At 41.9% G+C, this 24,828-nt stretch overlaps 1 protein-coding gene across 1 annotated transcript in view; it reads right to left on the bottom strand.

Moving 5' to 3' along the window:
* Window positions 1-17,482: 17,482 nt before the first annotated feature.
* The window catches only part of RNGTT (RNA guanylyltransferase and 5'-phosphatase), a 165,114-nt gene continuing 157,768 nt past the window's right edge, over window positions 17,483-24,828 (bottom strand). The window contains exons 14-15 of the mRNA XM_014307075.2: window positions 23,166-23,289; window positions 17,483-20,314 (exon numbers count right to left, since the gene is read on the bottom strand). Coding sequence (XP_014162550.1) covers window positions 20,151-20,314; window positions 23,166-23,289 — 288 coding nt within the window. The 3' untranslated portion in view covers window positions 17,483-20,150. The remainder of the gene's footprint in view (window positions 20,315-23,165; window positions 23,290-24,828) is intronic.

Below are 24,828 nucleotides of genomic sequence, written 5' to 3' on the forward strand. Positions count from 1 at the left end.
CTCCTTCAATAACCACCCTCTCCTTTCCTCACCAGGCATGGCAATTCAGTATCAGACAGAGCCATCTCTAATCTCCCACGTAGCTTTCAATTTTACTTGCTACCAGGGCACACAGATTCCCCTCTCTCTGTGTGGCAGATAAAATGAGCTCAAAGTTACACTTTCAGGGATGGAGGTCAGTTCCCTGATATATCTAGACCAAAGCCTCCAATCACTTGAGATTTGTCCAAGTGAGAGCTGTGAATATGCTGCATTTCTAAAATCTACTTATTAACATGATAACTAATCTAATGGATGCCTTCAGATGCTTGAAAGCTGAAGGCAGAAGCAAGCGTGCATACACATAAGGACAGCTTCTACATTTTTAAGCCAATTTGCTACTTGCCTAGAATTACAAAGACGATGAAAAGTTCAGATCTGCAAAGAGTTTAATGGGAGCTAACAAAGTCTAACTATGGCTGACAGGGCAGAGATGGATGATGTCTTCCCTACTGCAGATAGGATTTTATTTTGTGGTCTTAAATCTTTTGAGTCTAAATTTTAAATACTCTATTATTCTCTACCATTTTGATGTTTGCATACAGGTTCCTGTAAGAGAGTTGCAAAAATCCATATTGGATAATTTTTCAATCAACAGGTTAAAAGAAAGATAAAGTGCTCCCAGCTATTCTTCCAATGTATCTAGCATTTCTAACATCAGAAAGTACATTCTAGAAAAAGCCCTGGCCTTGATGTGGGCTCAAATCTTTCCAATATCTCACTCAAAACTAATTGGTAAGAGGATTTTGCTGAATGAAGATTAGAACAGTCTTGCCTATTTTGGTGGAAAGACCCTTTCCAAATGCAAGTCAGGACCAACTTTTCTATTGTTCTCAGCACTGAATGGCAGTCATGCACTTGGCTTCCCAAAATCCTGGCCCAGATTCGACACTGGACTGTTAGCTGCATGACACACTCAATTCAGCTGGAAGGGAAGAGCAAAGATCCTTCCTAACACCAATAACACACACACACTTCGAAACAATAGTGTGTTACTAACTCCACACCTGGAGTGGGAAGGAGGGTCCTCAGCTCCTAAGCTTTCTCAGTTTTAGATCAAATTGCTGCTTCTGGGGTGGAAGTAGTGTCTTTCCTGCCCCAAGCACAGCTATGCGGTGCCACATGAATAAACAATAAGGCAAGGCAAGAGATCAGGGAAATGTAACAGTGCTCTGACACCTCAAGTTTGGATTACTTACAAACTGCATCAATTCCTGGCAAGGCTGACCTAACTTGTGATCCTGAGAGCTCGATAAATTGAATTCCACAGAGTTCACCATGTAGTGGTTTTTTGATGAAAACTTTAAAAAACAGTGCTGTTTGGTTTTTTTTTCCTCTCCACAGCAGTAGAGTTCTGAGTGTTGCATAAGCATCGTGACTTCTCTTTCTGCCTTGAGACAAGTTTCTTTCCATGCTATGCACTGAGTTCTCCTTGGGTTTTTCTGTCCACCCCAGAGGATGCTGTGCTTCCATGATGTATTATTAAAGTGTGTATGTTGTTTATGAGCTACCCTGATATCCTTCAGCAGGGAGACACAATCTAAATGTAAAATAGCATTACTGTGATAAATAAGGAGATTTCAAAGCTCTGTCATCTTTACTGCATGTATGAGATGTGCCTGGATGCTAAAGCTATCCTATTTTGCATGTAAAACACTAATACTTTGGAGTTTCTTCACTGAGATCTGTAAGTACAGAAACAAAGTCTGACTTCTAAATGATTAATGTTTGCAACTGCACTGCAGACCTGAGACGTTGCCTCCGCAGCCACCTGAAAATGACTGACTGGTTCATGGCAAGCAAGATGGAATGGCAAGAAGAAAGGCCTGAAGTGGAAAACTACCCTGCCCCATCAGTTGACAGGGAGCTTATGAGGTGTTTTTTTGATTCATAGCACAAAAATATGCGAGAACTGGGGGAGACAGAGGCTCAAAACCTAGAATGCTTCACTGGCATTAGCAAGGCATCTCACGGAGCAATGGGTATAATTCCCTCCCCAAGAGAGCTCTGTGGGGACTGTGCAGGAGAGCCACCAAAAGTGAGGCAGCAATGACCCCACTCTGCAGCACTCTTTTGACTTAATAGGAACAGCTGGTCAGTGAAGTGTTTGCTAGAAATATAACAAGGCTCAAACAGTGAGAAACGCTTGCCAATAAATCAAAAGGGAGCACCGAGCTAAATGAGATTTAATTTAAATTCGTACCTAGGGCTGACAGATGAGAGCTTCATGGCTCTTCTGCATTGCATTAGCACCCACAGGTCTGTGCCACAGCAGCAGCAGCAGCTCAGGGAAGGTGTTTCTGGGTGGCAGCCTGGGGTCTTGGGTTAGGTGTGTGGCCATAGTGAGAAAGAGTGCATCGCACCCAGGGGGGCTGTGGGGAGAGGCAATGGGGAAGTTCTCCCTAATGGGACAATTTCCAAGCCAATTGAACACCATGAAAGCCACTTTGGCCACAAATGCTTTGGGTTCTGCTGTGCCCATTGCTGCCACCAGCTTGATTCCTCTGCTCCCTATCAGAGCAAGTTGCTGTACCAGAAAAGGCTGTGGCCATAGGGATAACACTCCCCCAAATGGTAGCTGGGGATAGCAAGGGGAGGGAAATCAAGTAAAATTTCTGTTCCCTCACCTGAAGAAGCCCTCATAGCCCTCAGTGAAAGACCAGCTTTCCCTGAATCTGCAGGATATGGTGGGTGTGGGTGGAAGCCTCCAGAAGGTCGCCTCACAGTGACCAAGGCCATCACAGGCACAGGGGGTTCGTGAATCCCTCCTGCCTCCCTGAGCAGTTTTCAGTCTGGCAGCAGGGCTGGATTTCAGCTTGAGTCACTGACAGGCAGACTGGGTGCCTTTGATCCCCTGGGGGATCAGGAGAGTCATGCCAAGGGAAACATGGGTGTTTGCTGATTGTGCCTGCACGTCTCTCTGCTCTACCACGAGCAAAGCTGACTTATTTTCAGGGAAATGCTCAGTCACACCTACTGTGACTTTGGAGAAAAACTTCATGGCTGCTCATGGGCACCTTGAGCATTCACAACAGCGGCAATTCCACCGCAGCCTTTGTGCCATAGCTGAGCCTGTTCGGCACCCGTGCCTGCTGGTTTGTCTGATGGAGGCTGGCATCTGATTTCCAGCTGTGCTGCCCCATATCACACAGGTTTCTGTGTCCTGGGGAAAACTGAATCTGCTGCTGAAGCAGCATTCACTTTGCCAGGAGGTCCTGTGGTGCCATCAGCGGAAATAATCACTTTTCAGGCTGTTGGGGTAATGCAAGCAGCCAGTCAAAACCGCATGAACAAGAATAGCAAGTGGGATGATGCTGCCTCGCAGAAGTGAGAGCACAGCCAGGTGCCGAGGTGGCTGCCTGTGTGTCTCCATGATGCTGGGTCCTGGAGCATCTCCAGGGGCCTCTGCCTACCCTCCCAGGCTTCTGCCCATGGCTGGAAAGCACTGCAGAGGTACATGCACAGCATGCTGTGCCTCAAATCATCATTTGTGCAACCATACAGGGCTGGTTGTCCCTTCATCTGGGATGGGACATCACTGGAGAGACAAAGGAGAGAGAGAAGGTGGGAATGGCTCAAGGATGAACTGCAAGGTGAATTTCTCTTGGCTGGCCTGTAACTGAATTCTGCATGGCTACACTTTTCTTGAGTTGGGGATTCAGTTTGGCTGCTTTTTTTGGTTTTCCCCCAAATGAAATTAGAAATATCCAAAGCATGACATACAACAAAGAAAGAGACTGAAAATAGTGCAGAAAATTAAAACAAAAAACAAAACACAACAAAAAACTAAAAAAACAAAAAAACCCACGAACAAAAAAAAAAACCCAAAAGAAACCCAAAAACAACAACAAAAAAAACCCACAAAAACACATGCCAAAAAAAAAACCAAAACAAAAAAAACCCTCCAAACAGATATATGTGTATGTTAGCTTTTCATACACAAACTTCCATGCATGCACGCACACACATGTGCGTATAAAATGGATTAGATTGGTTCTGAAGCTTTCAAAAACAGCAGCTAAACTTTTTAAAAGCCAGAGGCAGCCGTATTCTCTTCAGAAATGGTCTGGTAGGAAAATATCAAAAGCAGAATGTGCAGGCTTTTAAAGAAATGTGTAGGAGCAAAACGAGCTCATTTCTGTTTTAATCCAAATTGAATCATATGTCTTATGTCAAAGCTATAAAAAACAAGAAAGGTAACAGAGGTAATTCGTGTACTACAAACTTTCAAAAAATTTTGTGTTACATTATTTCCCTCTCTTTACACAAAAGAATTTTAAAAAAGATATCAATTCCTAGCAAGAAAATTTCACCTCCTTCCTATCATTAAGAAGAAACTAAGGAAACACATCCTCTTCTGGTATAGTCTGTTGCAGCTCCTCAGGAATGAAAGGAAGTAGGACAGTTTCCAACAATGGAGAACATGATCCTCAGATCTTTAGTAAGTGAGAAAGCATCCTGTCTGGAACTGCTTGGGAGAGGAAGCTTATCCAGACCTAGCTAATAAAATACTTTTGGTGCTCTGTAAAGGAGCTCAGTGGATCCCGAGTAAAAGCCGCTGCCACTGACTCCTGCTGGGGGAAGCGCTGCGTCCCTGGCCCTGCTCCCCAGCAGTGTGCGGGTCAGAGGAGCTGCCGGGGGCAGAGCTGCCGTCTGTCCCCTTGGACACGGCTGCCGTGATGTCATGGAGCAGGCTTGGCCAGCTGAGCAGGAGGCCCTGCAGAAGGAGCAGTCTGCTGCCACCGAGGATGCCCAGGGCACCGATCCCTCCTCAGGTCCAGGAGCCCAGGCAGGGACAGCATCCAGAACAGGCTGCATGGAGCACTGAGTACCAGGAGCCTGCTTCATCCAGAACAGGCTGCATGAAGTGCTGGGTACCAGGAGCCTGCTTCATCCAGAATGGGCTGCATGGAGCGCTGGGTCCCAGGAGCCTGCTTCATCCAGAATGGGCTGCATGAAGTGCTGGCTACCAGGAGCCTGCTTCTTCCCTCTGCTTGCTCACAGAATCCTCAGATCCTGCTGCAGCAAGGGCTGTGCAACAGATTCGGCTCTGAAAAATTACAGAGAGGCAGGTAGTTCTGGAAAGCACAACACACCCTGCATGCCCATCCTGTCTGCAGGGCTCAACACGCCCAGCTGGGACAGCCAGACAACCCACAAATGAGCCTGAGACTGGGCTGGGACACAAGGAGGATAAAACACCTAAAGATCCCCAGGCAAGCTGAAAAGGTTGTAGTAGCCTTGGAGCCATATTCAGCTAAAAAACCTTAGGCACTGATGCAACAAAAGGATGATGTCTGGCCCAGAGAGTATTTCGAGTGTGTAAATTGGGTTCCTGTAGGACACAGACCTCCCACTGATATTAGTGACAGCTTCAGAGCACCCAGGAGGCTGAAGATTCCAGTAGGGAGCCACATCCATCCAAACAATATAGACTCCCTGCTGCCTGCTCAGTACTTGCCTTGATACACGAGGCAGGACCTGCCATCTCTCCCTCCATTGCTGCAAGTCCGGGGGTTTGTGCTCATTTCTCGTGACACAGTGTGGTGGAAGGTGATGTCGTTTCAATCCACCACTGGTTTTCACCTCCTTCCCTTCTCAGAGCAGACTGAGAGATCTTCACAGCATGGCTTCTGTCAGTGGGTCTCAGGCCACCATGGGGGCTCCTGGACACAAGGTCAGAAACTAATAAAAGAATAAAAATCCAGTAACAGTTCTTGCAACTACCTCCTCCAGCTTCTTCCTTTCTCATCCCCCTCACTCTGGGATTCTGCAACAATAACAGCAGCAGCAGAATTTCTGTGAACAGAATAATATTGCAGAATTCAGGTTATCTCTGGAAAATCTTCCCAAAACAGCCTGAAGTGGCCACATGATTTTAGAGAAAGTGGGAGGATGTCACTTTCACTCAAAGGCCAAGATTAATTGCCAAGCTGGATCCATTAATCCTGTCTGAGCTGCACAGGTCTTTGAATCGCCTGCCTCTTCAGGGAACATTGAAGTATTAGCAAACTAATACAAAAACTATCATCACCCCAAGATGTGTTTATACCATGCTAAGAAACTATTCCATGCCTTTGCACAAATTATATTGGCCTCTTACACTACCAAAGTAGCCTTAATTGAAGAGATTTAATCAGGTTCAGAACAAACAAAAAATCTTTTGGAAGATGGGAAAATTCAAAAGATCTTTTGGATTTTATACAGAAAACTCTATAAAATCACTACCATAAAGAGAAAGATGTTTCTGTGCTGCTCTCCCTATTTATTTTCTGCATGTGAAATCAGTCAGTCATTTTGAATGCTTGATAAAATCAAGGACAATTAAACTAAATTGAGCTTTAATTTCAGACTGTGACATATGTCTATGGCTAAGTATTTCTTTCTGAAATGTCTGGAATTACTAACCAGCAGCACAACAAACTAAGTTCAAATATCAGTCAAGGTGGGAAAAAGTTCTTCACTGATCAAAAAGCAGACAATAAAAGTGTTGGAATATTTTGCTCTACTCTCAGAACAGGACAAGGTCAAGCAGCAATGACCCAGCTAATGAGGAGTCCCACCTTTCTGTGCCAGAGGATTAATGTGCCCCATTGAGGGCTGAGCCCTCAGTATTCCTGAACAGCACCAGTGCTTGTGCTCCCAGCTTCCTGCACACTCAACATCACCTTCCTGAGCTGCTTCACTGAAGATCTGTAGAGAAACGACCCTTTATTGGTGAAGGCACAACTGCAACAATTGTTTTTAATCACAGTATCAAATCCAATTTTCATATCTTACAATACCAAAACCATTTTTCTCTGCTACTTATGTCTATTGTACCTGTCTGTTACAGGGGCTGGCTCTTCTTTTCTGAGCAACTGATGCTTCCCTGTGAACTGACCAGACAATTGGCCCTCCTGACAAAGTTTGCTGGTGCAGCAAACTTTACCACCCCACATGAGCTCTGAGTTTGACTCTGCTCCTGCCTCTCTGATGGCAGGTCTAGGCTGGTTGTTAGCCTGACATGAAGTGCTGTGTCTGCATGACTTTGATTGTGTTCTTTCCTTTCAAATCCTCAGATGACCTATGAGAAGAACAAAGCTTGTCCAGGCTGAGCAGATGGCTTGCAAAGGGATACTTTTTCAGGAAGAGCAGACTGCGTTAATGACTTTTCCAAAGTTCTACCATCCCATTGCCAACAATGTCATTTCCAGAAAGTGAATCCTGTGGCAAGACGGCAAGGAAAGATTATTTTAACAACACAGCACTATCTTCTGCCAATGTGAAAAAGTTGTAAAGACTGTTTGGATACACAAACAGTGATCCAGATGAGTTTTCTGCAGGTTCTGGATGGCTGAAGTCCTTCAGAGGGGTGTTGAAGAGGGATGACTTGTACTTTCTGGAAAAGTCAAGTCAGTTGAGACTGAAGAGACTAACTGAATCATTTCATTAGAGACCACATGGATTCAGAAAAGGGTTTTGATTCCATCCAAACCTTCTCTTAATCACAGGAAGCTACAAAGCAGGATATTACACAGACTAGGGGAAAAAAATTTATATCTAACTCGTTATGAAGTTGCTCATTTGTGAAAAATCCATCCAGCTCAGTCTCTAAGGCACAATGTCTGGCCCATCAGTCACTATTCAAATCCCCTCTGTCCAGTGACAGCTCTATCACAGCAGAGGAGGTGTTAGATATCTTACTAGGGGTTGGCAGAGCAACTTACAAAGGGAACTGTAAGTTACCTTACCATTTCCCTCTCAGCCCTAATGAACACTCATGTCTAGAACAATAAAATCTCCTTTCCTCAGTGAGACTTTGAGAGAAAAATCATCTATGAAGCTGATTAAGATACAGCTCGGGTACAGTAAAACCTTCTAATATCTATTTCCATCTACCTTTGAAATGCAGCGTGCTACATAGAGGCAACCAATGTCCTCATTTAACCTCTTACATGGTTATCGAATCAAAAGGAAGAACAGTGAGAAATTCAGCAAATCAAAGGCTTCACAAGAGGGTTCAGGGACTTCAAAACAGCCTCTTCTCACATGCAACACTTGCATGGGAGAACAGGGGGAGGAAACGGTGTGCTCATCTCTCCAGTCAGTTTAGGACTTACTCCTGTAACTTTCTGACATCGTTTTCTATTATAACAAAACTTAATCCACTTCACAGGCATGACTTATTACCAGTTCTGTTTAAAGCACAGAGTGCCAAGCAAAAAACGTTCTGCAATAATGAAAGTTACCACCTCAAACAAAATCTCTTGACAGCAGGACTCCCTTTTTTCTATTATTTATTTCTTGGAAAGATATAGAAATGCTATTTGAATTATTAGCTGCCCAAGTAAATCAGAGAACAGCATATAAATAGATTCACTTGCAAAATGGAGGCAGAGCCAGACCCATGGAATATGTCAAAAGGGAGCTTAATTATGCCCTGTTTTTGATGAGTGACAAAACTGTGCCATGAAATCTATAACCAAGGTATCAGAGAAATTTGCGACTCAGTGAAGCTGAAACAAATATTTAATTCTGCAGTATGCACAGACATGGCTGAGAAATTACCCAGAAATTTCTCTAAGAAACATCAAAGCACTTAACTTCAATCACATTTTGCTAGGGCTGATATTCTCTTTCATTTTCAGAAAGTTTAGGGAATTAACAATGGTCTTGGCAAACATTTATTCTGACAAGTTAGTATGCAGTCCTTCTAGCTATAACAAGTATGCTTATTCCCTGGATCTCAGCGTACACATCATTCTCTCTACCCACCAGCATTTTGGAACAGAGCCCTGTGTGTTGAGGAAGTTACAGCAATAGAAAATGCTACCCCCATATCCAATCACATGGATGTCATGAAGCTGAATTCTTCTTTATCCAGAGGAATAGAGGAGGAATCAAGAAAAGTTAGATCAGCTCAACTGAATGCCTGTGAGCTGCCTCTGATCCTGCCTGGATACCACATCCTGAACTTAGCTGATTGATCTTCCCTTCAACAGGAGCCATCACAGCCACCTGGGTTGTGACAGTCTTCCCTCCTTCAGGACATTGAAGCCCTAGTCCAAAACATGGCTACAGAAGGTCTTGCCTTCTCATCACTGTATTTTGATTTTAGATGGTTTGCTACACCTGGAGCAATTGATTTTTCCTCAATACTGAGCAAAACAGAAACAGGCAGACTTTGTGAGCCACCAGAAGCTTTGAGTTCCCATTTAGGGAATGTCGGATGTGGCAATGATTTAGGCATCAGAGATATGAAGGAATGAGACTGCATTCCTATTTGGGAAATTATACTGTTTTAAATATAAGGCTGAGATTGGAGATATTTTTTGCAAAATCATCTTCTAATTACTCCAGGCTTTATGCACTTGTGGGTACTTCAGACCTCGCGTCCTTGGGAAAATGCAGGAAAAGATTTTAGGATGTCATGGAGGGCAATTTTGTACTCTGTCACAGGACCATGGCTCAGCAGAGAGAAGCTGTAGGCTTTGCCATGGAAATGGCATTCCACATAGCAACTCCTCTGACTTTTTATCCCCGTTTGCAAAACAGGACAAGAACAATCTTGCAGGAGCATAATCCAGTGTCAGTGAATACCTTTGTGACCTCAGAAGAGAGGGTACTCCAGAAACACGGAATGTTATTTTAAGTATTATTGCCAATGAATGCATTTGTGACACCAATTAAAAACCTCAAAAAGACCACCTGCTTGTAGAACTTTGAGGTGATGGACATTGACAATGGGCTTCTAGAGATGCTATCTTTCAGATTTAATCTATATGTGCTGTATGTGCACATGAGACACTGCACAACAGCTGTTCACATGTTATTCTGGATGTTAATTTGTTGACTAGTTAATTGCTGCCACTGAACATACTGTATGTACATTAGCTGTCCTGTTTTAATGAGAAACAGAACTCTTTAATGTTCCTCTTCTGACATTTTTTTCATTTTTAACGTGCAATTAAAAAATTACAAAAAGGCAACCCTCAGAAGAGGTTGGACTAGACAGTCTCTGGAGGTGTCTTCCAATCTCAGCTATTCCGTGACTTTGCGAAAATATCTTGGAGTCTTTAAACAGCATCAGGGGGAATATCATCACCTGTGTGTGAACAGATACTTGAGACACCAACGTGGCTGGTAGCACAAACGAGAACGAAGTGAGTTGTTTTTATCTCACACTGCAGCAGAAATGCCTTCATTACAAAATGTGAATGCCAGAGCTCACGGAGTGCCATTTCAGATAGGTGCCTGTCCCATGTAATTTGTTAATAAATCTCCTGAAAGGCAGGTATCAAAAGCCATTATCTGGCCACATTTCAGCTGGTCCCATCTTTCTGCACCTTACTCAACACCAGCACAATGAATGTGTCTCTCCGTGAAGGACTGAAAGAAAATTCCACATTGCCATCAACAAGAGCAAAAGGCTGGGCCTTGGGCATGCGTACCACTGGGGAAGGGTACACACACATTGCTGCCTGACCTTGTGAGTCCTTGGACTAGTGTGACTTGTCACCACAATTGTGGTGGCACAAACTGGGGTCTGAACCTGTAAGTTTAGGCTTGGTGTTCCATTTGGCATGGTTGATACTGACATCCTGCTCCACAAAAGAAAAAGCAATACCCCCCCTCTCCTCTGCGGTTTCATGAGGACCACATCTACCTGAAAGTTACCTTGGTTGTTGTTTACCCAGATTTTTCCTGTGCTGTCACTTTCTGTCAACATTATCACCCATGTTTCATGGAGTTAAATCCGAACAAAACCTTCCGTTATATCTGCTAAACAGAATTTCTCATTTGTGGTACAAAATGGCTTAGCTGGCATCCCATGGCCTAGAACAAGACATGAAAGTTTGTGTTGTAGGTCACCTTTAGCCGAGATTGTGGCACTGATTGCCCACCTGAATGTCAAAATGAATTCTGTCACTAAAGTACCTGCAGCTGGGCACAAGGGAGGTGATGTGCCACTCTGGTACCATTTATTTTAATGAACAACAAGCACTCTTTGAATGTGAATTGAGTTCCATTGCCACTTAGAATCTATCCAGGAACTTGAAAACAAGAGTCTTAGCACTTCCAGTCTCTGGGCTGAAGCAATTTGCACCGAGTATTGCAAGCTATTTTCAAGACTCATCTAACAAAGATGAAAAAATTCAGTTTATGAAAAGTGCAGAAAAGATTTCCTGAATTCTGCCTGCTGACTGTTGTACTGAACAGCACATAGTGTGTGTGGATAATCTGGACATTGTATTGCCATTGCTGATCACCATTTACCCCACAGACTAGCTGGCCAGCATCTAGCAAGCAAAGAATCCTTGCATGCTTTTTGCAGCACAACAAACCTGGACTTGGTGAGGACCAAGAGAGAACCTGAGAGGTCCTTAAAAAAACACTTTAATAGTTTTATGATTCTAAGGTACATCACAAGAGGTGACAACTCCTTCAGCTGTCAGTCCATTTGCTTTAGCACAGTGGAGAGAGGATAAAGGACTAGAACCAGTTCACTTGGGAAATGAAGCCGGGCTGCTGTGAAGGCGGGAGGAACCCATGGTAAGAAATTACTTCTCAGGAAAAAAGCATAATTGTGAGACATTTTGTAGTTGTAATGCCTCACGGATAGATTTGCATTTGCATATTACACACTAACCAGTCCCTTGTGCATCATTTAAACTCTCTTCACACAGGCAATGCTCTGTGAGTTTTCATAACCCAGCTGCCTGTACAGGAATTGTTCTGTTTTCCCTCCTGAAGCTGTATGTGAAAGCAGAAACATTCTGTGCTCACAACTGGCTTTGTGGAATAGGCATTTTTGTCAAATCTCCACAAACTCAGAAAATATTTTTCCTACGGATTGAACAGGAGCTGCTACATAATGCAGTAAATTTTGAATTTCATAATCAGTGAAAGCTGATCTTTTTCCTCCTTAAAGCTATCGTTAGCAGATGTTGCAGGCATTTGGTATCTGCTGCACAGTGCTCCACAGGGACACAGGTACATAGGCTCAACTCTTTTCTCCATCAGTAGGGTGAGGAGTCCCAGTGTCACAGGCTGCTGTTCTCATTCCATTTCTCCAAGCCTCATGATCACTCCCTGTTCCTTCACAGCTCTGGGCCAGCATGACCAAATCTTGACAAGCATGTCTATAATTTTCTGTGAAGCATCAAGAAGCCTCAGTGGCACAAACAGATTTCAAAAGGACAACAGTTATTATACACAAGTCCACAAGGCCTTAGTGCTGGTGTAGCCACTCTGTGTCAAGGGCTTTGTGGCTTCTGTAAATTGAAGACAGAGGAGTTACAGGAGTTGGTAACTGCAAAGCTGTAGCTGAAAGTGACCTCCTTTTGCTTCAGACATGTGTACCTGCCACTGATGGACTGTCAGTCCATTTCCACTGGTCAGGATGACCCAGCCACGCACTTCACCTCTCACTGGAGCTAAACACCCTCCCCTGTTCCCCTGGCATCAACTTGCCTTCCCTGCTGATAAAATGGTGCCCTTGAGGGAAACGAAGAGGGGTATTTTGCACCTCCTTCAGACACCTGTGCCTTTCTCCTCTAAAGCCTCCAGCTTCAGCCCAGGGGACTGAGGAGCGTTACCAAGCTGCGCGATCCAAAGCTGTGCAGTGGGGAAACACACAAAGCCTGTCAGTATCCAAATGTCTCAGCTCACCTCCATGGGGCAACGCTCTTGTAAGGCCATGATGGAAAAAGCCAATTTGTACTTTTACAGCTACAAATGCTGGAGGAGATTGGGCTGGAAAGGAGGGTGCAACAGCAGCCTTTTCCCTAATGCAGTCACACTGCTCCCACTGTGCCTGGGGGGCTGCACCAGGCAGCTTGTCCCACAGGGAGGGAGAGTCCAGCATCACTTCTAATGGGTGCAGCAGGCTCAGCAACAGGAAGTCACCATCCTCATTTAGCTACATGCACTTTTGAAAAATGACTTGGCTGTGACACCAGAACCAAAGGAGGTTGTGTTTTTCTGCTTGACGTTTGTAAGAGGAAGCGAAAGGCCAGCTGCTGGTTACACTGGCTGGCACAGGCTCCTCTTAGTTTCAGGGATAAAACACACAGATTTGATGAAAGCAGCAAATGGTGAAATGCACAAAGCCAACCACGGCTGCTTCAAACTACAGCATTTTCCTGCTGCAGATTATTTTTGCAGAATAGCAGCAGGTCAGTGACTCACACGGATAAGTATTACCTGGCAGCAGAATTATCATCGATTTCATACAATTGATTTCTCAGCCAAAGAGTAACATACTAAATCTTTTCTGTTAAAAGAACAAACTGCCATGGCAGGAGAAAGTAAATTATTCTGGAAGACCACAGCTTAAAGACCAGAAAACCTTTCAGAGACATTTTTCACTGCCTGATGGAGGAAAGAGACTTGTTTTGCTCCTTAGTGCTTTCCAAGCAATTATTTTATGGGTCTCAAACCTCCATATTGTCAAACCAGAATTCTCCATTAAAAAGATCCTGCATTCAATAGTCTATCAACCGAACCAAAAGAGATTATAAGTACTAAAATATACAATGAAACAGGACTGACTGCCAAGCAAACTGACATGGGGAAATCAAACTAAGATTGTTTTTCTAATCTTATCTTACCTCACTATAAATCAGAGCTTTTGTTTACCCTGGAAAGAGACATGTTTCTGGTTTTGCACTCCTTCTGTGCCAGCCTGAATGTGTCCTCTTGTTCCTGCAAAGCCAAGTCTCTCAGCAGACTTGTTTTTCTCTTGGTCCACTTCAGCAGAAATACTACATGGCCACGCTTGTGGCCCATCCATGAAGCTTCTTAATCTGGAGTTCACCAGAACAGTATTTGGTAAAGACAGCTGTCTGGTATTTATTCTTTTACCTCTTTAGTCCTGGAGTCTGCTCAGTTCTTCATCTGAAATTAATACATACAGAGGGAAAATGTGTGTATTCTTATTGGCAGGATATGAGATAAGAGGAAAGTGGAGCATGCAATGCACTGGCCCCACATGCCCCAACTTGAGAGTTCAGTTTACCCTTGGTCCAGTTTGCCCTTGCCATGCAGCCAGGGTAGGCAGCAGGAAGGCCAAGGCCATACCCAGCTGCTGCAACAGTAAAATCTGTCACAAGGAGCTCTGTTGGCTCTGCACATGGGTTTCTATAACACAGATTTACCTAAAAAGGGCTCAAAAGTGTCTGCATGCTCCTGTGCTCTGATGCAGAGATGTGTCTCACATTCACTGTGCTACTCCTGGTGAACTGGGAGCGTGCTCATGGCCAGGGATGTAATTGTAACCCCAAGCTTTTGGAGCTCAGGAATGGCATAGCTGTGAGAAGAAAAATGTCTTACCTGTAACTCTGCTCTTTTAGGACCTCACAATGAACACACTGGCTCTTGGTCAGCCCTCACTGCTGCCAGCCCTCTCTCTCAGCAGTCTCATGGCTCCAGGGTAGCTCCTCACCCCTCACACCAGCCCTTGCTCCTTCTCTTGTTCTGCTTCCCCTGCTCACCAACTTCTTTTCCTGTATAAATGCCTCTTTTCTCAGTGGCACTGATGTCTGCTCTGCTCTCTTTTTCCACTGAAGTTCCCTACTCCTAGTGCCATCTCACTATTATTCTACCTCTTCCCTTCCTCTTCTATACATGAGATACAATCAATCCTGGCTGCCTTTCACACCCCTTCCTCCACAAGACCAGACTTGTAGCAACTGTATGGTGTCCCCTGTATTGTTGCCTGGTCTCCAGTTGCTCCCACTGCAATGCACTGATTTTCTGGCCACAGAAACACTCAGCATCCCCTTCTGCACCCATAGCAGTCTGTGGAAATTTGTACTCTTCTTCCAAGCTTTTTCTATTGAACCATCTTATCTTTTTAAATGGAAATTTTTTACTATTTGGATTAAAGTTTCCCATGCATTGATGATTAAATTAGTTCAGAAACTTTTGAAGTATGTTTTAATAACAAAACACTGTTCCTCCAGTGTTACGTACTTGGCATTTCTACAGACCTATTTCATATGATAATGCTATCATCTCCCCACATTAGAGAAAGTTCTGAGTAGAAGAGTTAATCAAAACTTAATTTTCTCAAAGTATCATAGATGAATGCTCCTGAACCCAATTAGTATGCTTTCTGCTAGTCAAATAGACACAAAGATACTGAGGGTGGAGGAAGGAGAAAGGAGAGATGAACAGTATTTCTGATGAAATAAATTCCTCTAATGGGAGTCGATTTGACTATAATTTGATTGAAAAATGTCTATTGTTTTTACATCCAGTGCTAAGAGAAGTGGAAATGGTTTGCACTTAAAATTTACTTTAGGTTTCTTTGCAACACTGAAAGAAAGTATTATTACCATTCCCTCATCAAGTTCAGTCTTCTGTATTTTCACACTTTTGGAAAGGTTCATACTCATGCGCTCCCCCCCATTGCTGACTCTGGATTGAAATAAATCAGATTAAAATGAGCCCCGACTGAGGGAAAACTGTTTTGTAAATGTCTCAATCAACCTCCAGCCTCAGCCCTACAGATCTCTGCAGAAGCTCAGCAGACCCTCACCAGGGAAGCAGAGAGAGCACTAACCAATACTCCCACTGCAAACATTAACTAATTTATCCAGATGTCAGTGTAAAGAGTATGTCTTACTTTTATTTGTACATGAAATAGGGAGATGGGGTCATGAGGGAGGGAAGGGGAAAAGGGCTCCTTGCTCATACAATGAATGCTGTCACAGCTGGTAGCTGCTGCTTTGATTTCCCTGTGCAAGCCTGACTGACAGGGACAGCACTGCCCTACCATGGATCCTCACGGCTGGCTCATACAGGGATGAGCGTACAGGCTCCAGTGGAGCCCTCAAAGAACATGACTGGGGGGTCAGGCACAGGGCACAGGCTTCTCTCAGCCTCACACCTCATCGTAGGACAACTGGAGAAGCAGGTAGGTAGGTATAAGGAGGAACCCAAGCTTGGGAAACTATGCCAGAAGCACAGTGTAGAAACTTGACACTGAAAACAAAGGGGTACAGGTGAAATGCAGCCCCTGCAGGGTTTGTGAGCCTTGGAAGCTGCAGCAGCCCCCAGGCAAAGTGAGAGCAAACTCGTGCTGTAGCATAGGACAGAAGTGGCCTGGCTATTGAAGGCATTTCAGCCGAATGTTCTCCCAGTCAAGTTAGCAGGACTGCTTGGATTTAGCAGCAGCTGTGTGGGGCTGGGCTGCTGGCTGGGGTTAAACCATGACAGAGGACTAATGGAAACCAATATCATCTATTGAAAATAAATAACTCTTGACCAACTAATTGGATATTTTTAATGACCTTATAAATTTAACTGACATTGCAAGAGCTTCAATGCTATGAAATAAAAATATTAACACTTTGCTCACAAAATCCAAATAACACAGGGGAGTAACATATAATGTGACACATCATACTGATTGAGAAAGAACTGAGAGGAAGCATTGAAGAGACAAAAATCTGCATGAGAGATGCAAGAGGAACAAATCTGATTTCAGCTCCCTTTCTCTCTCTGCTGAGCATAGATGAATCCCAGGAAATTACCTTGCTGTGCCATCACCTTTGAGAATACTCTGAGGTTGTAAGAGACAATTATGCCTTACACATTATGTAAATATAAAGTCACACCTCTTAGGCACAGAAGTGAAGAGCTGCCATGCAGAGGAGCACGGATCCTGAAGTACTGCTCCAGTGAAAAACCAAGTCAACAAAAACTACACAGTGTGGTGTGCTGGCGCAGGCACATCAATCCCCTTCCTTAATGCCTGCAGAGCAGAGGACTAAGCAGAGGATAGAGAAGTTACCATACCTCTCCTGGTGTGCCCAAATGTCAGATCTGGTTTGGCATTTGCACTGAAGCACTGCAAAGTCAGAAATGGTTAAGAGAAGCATCACAAGAATTGTACACATAACAGGAACATAACAGCAGCAGAGGCAGGATCTTAATTAGAAAGAAATTATAAAAAATCAAGATAGGCTTTTTAGCTCCTGAAAAATGCCACCTAGACAGCTGCAGCTTGAAAAATGAAACTGAACTGCCTTATCACAACACAAATCCAGGGACTGATCCAAGTAAGTGGGCCACTAGCTGTAGGGTCATGCTGGAATGATAAATTGTCAGGGAAGACTCCTACAGACCTCTTGCACAACTTTTCATGCAGCTGCACTTAACACTGAATGGATAAGCTACACAACATTAGCCTGTCATAGAATATGTACTTCAGGCACCAATTGGTTTCCTTCTGGCTCTATTTGCAGCAAAATCAAATTGCACTTAGAAAGGGCACAATGGATCATGGCCACCACTGGGCTGGAGGGCTCCTGCCTCAGAGAAAAGCCACTGAAAAATGTGGATCATTTTCTTGGAGGACTAAACAACAGTAACACTGAAGTATCCTTGTACTTTGCACTGGTGCCACAGTACCACTGGAAAGGCATCAAAAGCAAATACATCTTTAGGGAAAGTATTTTAAACCATTGACTTTATTAAAATACATAATACACGGTTTTTAGAGGAATGTACTTACATTTTCTGGAAACTCCACTGAACCCAAATTTTAATTATATATTTAACAAATGACAAAACAGTGGATGAAATCATGCTGTACACCAAAGAGTAGACAAGTTAGGGTATTGTTTTTCATCATCATCATTATTTTCCCGGCACAGACTCTTTGCTTTTTAGCTTCAATCTCTTGAATATCTAGTAGCAGAGAAAGGAGGTTTAGGTTTCTCATGGCTTTAAACCCATCAGGTCCAAGTGAAAGTCCACTTGTTTTCACCACCTTCATTCAAACCTTCCCCAGGAGCCTCCCCTTCCAGAAAAGCAAAGGTGATTGACCTCTCTGAAAAGCTACAGGTCACAGTGCAAGATGAGTTTGACAGTCAAATGTGAACGTGGAGCTCTGCACCTTCTCAGAATCATTACTCCTTTAAAAATATCCATTTCAAACCGAGAGTGGGAAAAAAGACACTGTCAAAATACAAGGGCCAAAACACATACATGGACTTAGTGGAATGCACATGGAAGACAGCTTGCAGTGCTGCTGCTCTGGAGTAAAGGTAAATCAGAAGCCAGGTCTTGTTGAAATACAAGATGCAAGAGCTGGGAAGGAGAAAGACAGAAATAACCCGGACACATTCTTAAAAAAATGAAATGTCCTAACCTCACGGAAAAGGCTGTAATTATCATACACACTGCAATTGCCATGAACCATGGAGATCAGTGACAAAGTGTATGTTATGACAATCTCACTGACAAGTATAATCTGGGGGAAATTATTCATACTGAGCAAAGAAATCATTAACTGTGTGTTTCAATGCAAGATGCACAGAGGATGCATAGGTTTTCACATCAAATTTATAAGGCTCTTTTTAAGAGATCATTTTGCAACCTTGCATAGGTGATATTATATCTTTTCAATAGATAATGTGCAGAAACTATGTACAGTTGAAAAAAAGAACTTTGATGAAAGCATTTTTCCCCTCAAGTTTTACCATAGTAGTATAAAAAGTAACTTATATAACTCCTTCAGTTCTCTAAAACACATATGGAATATCCCAGAAAGAGAAACCAGGAACACCATCTAAATGATGCCGTGTGCATTTATACAACAGGTTGAAACAACCAGAGAAGCCACCACAAAGCAAAGTCATAAAGTTTTCATATAGAAAAAAAACAAACTAGGAGTAAATTTTGTTTACAAACATGAAAATTCATTTAAACAGAAATGCATTTTAGTTATAACAAATTAATGACCTTCACTAATCAGACTACTGAATGCATGGATGACTCACACACTAAGTAAATGATAGAAAGAGCCAATTCAATCCTTGCTTGATAAATGGACAGCAAACTTTAAAATCTGCATTTGGTTTCCAATTAATCCCAGCTCAGAACAACTCCTCCCTTAGACAGCCAGACGGCAGCTTCTCAAAACTAATATTATGAACATCTGCCAGTGTGCTGCAACAAAAGCCATTAGGGCATTCATGTGCTTCTTCATTTGGTAAGAAAGAAAGTCAGTCAGAGGATGAGCACAATGCCACAGGACAGCCAACCCCATCTTTGAAAATGAGTGTCGTCTTCCCTGGGACACTCATCCACCACCCCAAAAGGACTTACTTCTGCCCTGCAATTATGTAAATCAAGAGATTTCCTGTCTGATGTGGCTCTCTTCCACTGAAATTACCTTCTCCTTTACACAGGAGCTGCCTGGCATTTATTTTGCCATTTTGTGCCTGGATGCAAAACTTCATTATCAGCGCTGCTTATTACTCTTGTGTATCACAGTGATGTGTACTTTTTAGAAGTATTTACAATAGTATCACTGTGGAGAACTAAGCCCTGCACTAGAAACAGTCTCTTTAACAGAGACCTTAATACTAAGGATTTGGTACATTTCTGATCTACAGATAACAAGGCAAAGCTAAAATCAGCCCACTATACATTTGGCATTAGGTTCAAACATGGGGAAAAAGCAAACATCCAGCACACTCCCTTGTTTCATCAAAGCGATGATATTTACAAGAAGAATTCACTTTTTTAATATTCCAACAACAAAAACCCAGCTAATTTTGAAATTAGAGTAACCTAAGGCGGCTTAGTTTTTAATCAACAGAGAACAAAAACAACATTGCTGTTTGTTGTTAAACACAAATCTCAGAAATGCAGGGAAACTATGATCTGTTATACTATGGGTGACAAATCACAGCCAGTTTAATAACAACAGTAAAAAAAAGCTTCTGCTTTTTTTAAACACGGCTCCTAAAAAGTACGGCATCCCAGTATTTCCTCAGTTCCAGACTGTTGACATTATAAATTAAAGGTGAAAAGAGATCCATATATAAACAAGGCAGCTTTCCACTGACTTCACTGTACTTGGTTCTTGTCTAAACCTTTGGAAATTTAATCTTCAAATATCGTAAGGTAAGGTTGAATTTATCAGTTACAAAACAATGTCCATTTGTATGTGGAATTCAGAAAAACAAAACAAAATAAAAACCAAACTCAAAAAACACACAGAAGTATTTAGAGCAATCCAGATCTCTGTTTTCCCAGCCTCCACACTTGCGTGTCACCTTCTGGAGAACAGTACACACATGCTCCTCTCCTCCATAGAGACCAAGGCCCTATGTTATGGTACGAGGCCTTTTGGGTGGCGGGGGTGGCATGAGTTCAGCGTCAGGGTCAAGGTGGTGCTTCCGTGTCTGTCCTTGGGAAGCTGCTGCACATCTGTCAATGAACTCAAACAGCATCTCCTTCGTCACTGGATTCTGGATGCTGTTGCAGACAGCTGGGAACAAAGAACACATTCTCATGTAACTAAACTGATTTGTTCTACTCGACACTTCAATAACTTCACCCCCTCTTGGCAAAATAACAACATACTCTGGCTCAAGTATTAAGCTTTAAACACACGCTTTGACAAGGTGGTTGTGTCTGGAGTCATGAATCTCTGCTCTGCCCCCCAGAAAGCAAAGCAGTGCAATGGACTCTACTCTCATGGGAGTCTCTCTTTCTAAAACAAACTGAAGGCATTTGTGTGTGTAAGGCTTCCTGAAGTGACTATAAAAGCACCAAGAACTGACATCCTATTGAGGCAAGGAACAGCAACGAGGGCCTTGTGAGACACAGCTTTGAAACACACATCAAATCCAAGTAGATGGAAACAAGACTGGCTTCTAATATTGAAAATGTCTGAATTACGGTAGCTTATTTTTTTCACCAGTAAGTACTATAAATACCCTAAACTTGCAATGTGCAGTCCTTTTTTTTTTTTTAACCCATATACCTTCATGGAGCAGAAAGACTTGACACCAAGCAAATGGCATGTCTAGACCAGCAGACAATATGATGGAGCGCCAGCCATGGTGCTGTGTGGTGGCCAAGGCACACATGTAGAGGCACTCTTGGGGTACTTAACACAACTCCCCAGACCACAGTTTGTAAGTCATGGTCCATGGGATTTTATGGAACAAATAAATAGGCTTACTTCACTTTAAACAAATGAAATGTTTTTTAATGCCTTCCTATGTAACTTTGTCTTCCCCTAATTAATCCTCCTGAGAGACTTAGAGGAGAAAAAAAAAAAGGAAAAAAGGAGCATGAAATTAAGTGGGAATCCTACAACTATCTTGGAAGAAAGCACAAAATGATTAGAGGGTAATTGATAGCATGTAAGGGCTGGCCACAGTAAGGATGCAATTTCCATGCGTAACAATCTTCTGACCCCCTAGAGTACTAAGCATTAGGACTCCTTAAAATGTACTTGCAATGTAGCATTGTCATGAATAACAATGATTCTCAAAACATTCCTTTCTTTCCTTCAGAATCCCAGAACCAAAGGATTACTTTACAATTAATAAAGTACCTTTCTAGAATTATTTTTAATTATCTCACTATTTTTAGTGAAAAGGTGCTTTAAGAATTGCACAGTATTTGACTTTAGCAGTTGGGAAGCATTATGATTACCAGTAATTTAGGAACAGAATTCCAGTCTCATGGCAACTAGTGTAACTCATGTAACTGGTATATCAACTTTTGAGCACTGCCTTAGCTTAATCACACAAAAAGACCTCCTGTTTTCAATTTGAAAGGTAACAAAGTCCAAAAGCAAGATTCAGACAGATGCTTATTTTGTTGCTATTTCAACCGTGGGGAAAAATAAACAGCATTTTTCATCAAGAGAAAGCTAATAGAGGAGAGAGGATCTAGAGAAAGAAGTCTCAAATGATAAAAGTATAACTTTTGGAGATTTTGAAAAATGATCAAAAGTGAAACCTCAAAGCCAAAAGAAAACTTTCTGTTCAGAAAATTCCTATAGAAAATTTGAAATATATCTTAAAAATTCTTCCTGCAGCATTTAATTTTCTTTTAATTTTTATTTTTAGGAAGTCCACTGTGTTTTGTTAAAAAAAAGGTCAGGAAAAACAAAACTGCTCTACAAAATGCGAAAATGAGAGGAGAAAAAGAACAAATACAAATGCTCTTAAGAATGAAGGAAAGAAGAATATGCTATTCATTAAAAAAAAAATACAGAGAAAGCTCCAGGGAAAACTAACTATTGAAACACCAAGGTGAACCAGAGAAGAAAAATTTAGGTCATGGTCACAAAGACATGTCGCACTTGTATGACTTTTGTGGTCCATTCCTCTTTCCTGATAGGACTGCTCAGCAAGTATTTCAGCTACATTTTGTGCTGGTTCCCTAAGGCGCCAATAGATTTATTATGTCCTAACAAAATGACCACATTGTGTTTATCCAAGAAAATCTACTCACTGCTCAGGCAGAAATACAAGTAGAAGGGTCTAGAGAAAATCCTACATCAGCCCTAGTAATTAGCATGGTCTTAAATATGATTAAATTTCATTTTGGCATTTAACAAAAGTCAGTATCAATATGTTTATTGCTACTCATCCTTGCACATTTCTACTCAAACTCTTACACTTTACCTCAAAGTAAATATCATTCTTTAATTTACATTATTTGGCAAAGTATTTTTTGGTAGAGGAACATAAAAGTTTCACAACTCTGCATAAATATACCCCCACCTTTCATTAGTTTCCCCGCTTCATTGTTTGCGTAACTATTGTTGAAACTCAAGATGACATTTTTCTCCTATTAATTTTCTAGCCCATCTGCCAAATAATGGTTTTGGCATTCTAATGGATATTTTTGTTTAACTAATTCCACTCATAATGTGCCAGTTTGCATTACATCCCAGCAAGCCAACACAATGCTAAGCACTGATGTCAGCTGAAGCAATGCTATTGTAAATAAAAACTTTCTTGGCTCTGACTTGAAAGGCATGTCCTGCCATTTAAAGTCATCTTTGCACAAGTGTTTGCAGTCCTGCAAAGACTTAGGCACTTGATTCTTGATTCTGTGTTACCTGTTAAATTCTGTATCAGAGTATTGGTTTGACTGACTTTATCAAATAACCCTGCAGCCAGAGGATTCATGCTATCTAAAAACTAGTGATGACATAAGCATTTGCAAGATGAGGCATTACTTTAATAAGTTATGGGAGTCAGGACTCAGACCAGAAATGCGAACACAGAGTGCCTTTCCTACTTAAAACAGAACAGAGATAAAACATTAACATTTTAGCCTGAGAAACTTCTAAAGCAAATTGTTCTACTCACCCATGGCAGTGCTGTAGGCATTTGGAAAGCTTTTGTCTATCCTCTGTCTCATGAAGACCCAGCTGTTGTTCTCAAACTTGCACTCTATAATTTTGTTGTCGTACTGTTTGAGTTCTTTTGTCACCTGTATAAAAAAAAATTGTTTAGGATAAACAGATTTTAATTCACAATTTTTTCTTTCTTTTAGGCATAAATAATAGAAGATCAAAAGCTGCCCTGCATTTTTCATCTACATGCCTCCATCCTACACAAAAAAATTGCAGAGAATACATCTCCATTTTACATATGCTCAGCTACTTAACATTTAAAAAATACTTTTCAAATTTGCTGTCAATATTCAGCAATTATATTATGCTAAAACATCAGCAATGCTAACAGAGGGGGGAAAAAAGTCACTTCTGGCCCAAATGCAAATAGGTTTCCATGGGAATAAACTGCTTCCAGTTTAAGTGCTACTGCCAGCCTAAGTGCACGAAATGTATTATCCAGGTTTCATCAACCTTCTTTGTTGAAGGTCTCACAGCAAAATGTCAGATTTCAATACTGGAAAAAGCTTACAAAAATAATTTCACTCTTTACATGACTGAGGTTTTTTCTTCTTTTCCCTTTCTTCATTTGTCTTTAAAAATTAAGACTGCAACTTCAAAATAATGCAGACTTTCAAATGGCATATATTCGAAATCTCCTTCAGGCCCCTCTTTATTGATTCATAGATTTGTCAGCAGCCAATATCCTGAGCTATTTGTCTTCCTATTTGGCAACATTGTGTGGTTTAGAAATGTAGTTTATATGCATTGGACTTTGTAGTTGTTTTGGCTACTTCATCCTATGCATCCTAATCTATGATACAATGCAAAAATTTTCATGTAACCATGGTAACCTGAGAACCTTATCTAACGCTTTAACAATTTTGCCCGTATACTTCACTTTGTTCCAAAGAGCCTCTTCAGCAGTATGAAGCTGTATTTAACTGCTAGCTGCATTTAGTTGCTATAGCTTACCAATAAAAAGCTGTACAAGGTAATGTAACACTTTGGATTCAGCATCTTATGCATAAGCGCTCTCATAAAAAGGAGGTGGTTATTGCAATTCATTAGCATAATTTTTCACCTCTGTTGTCTACTTGCTCCTGAGCAGTGACATGGGAATTTACTACTGTCAGAGAGATGCAGATTTGAAAAAGGCCATAGCTGTCTCCAGACAGCTTAATAGCACATACAGTCGAAAAACCCATGAACCCCTTTTCCATTAACTCCCAGATAAAGACAATTAATTAAGGAAATGGTTCTGAGCATGGATGAAGTCCTCCTATACTGCACAGTACAAGATTTGATAAGCAAAATCCTAACACTGTTGGTATTTAATCTGAATACTTGTGTTCACTCCTGGATAAGGAGCCCTAGGATTCTACTTGTCAAGTGAACATGGAACTTTAAGAAAATGTTGTAAAACTTGCTTACAATTGAGTCCTGTCCTGCTGCAGGACTGACAGAGTTTGAGACAGGTTTTCATGTCACACACTATTCTTTATCCATTCCAGCACCTGCAAAGATTTTTTCCCCTCAAATCATTTACTACTTAAGTGAAGTTTGTGTCTTCTGTTGACCATTAGATTGCTCAGATTAGCAATCTTTTTCCTTTGCAGAATGCTCTACACAGCACT

Source organism: Geospiza fortis, unplaced genomic scaffold (genome assembly GCF_000277835.1).
Source record: "Geospiza fortis unplaced genomic scaffold, GeoFor_1.0 scaffold190, whole genome shotgun sequence".
NCBI classification, from domain to species: Eukaryota; Metazoa; Chordata; class Aves; order Passeriformes; family Thraupidae; genus Geospiza; species Geospiza fortis.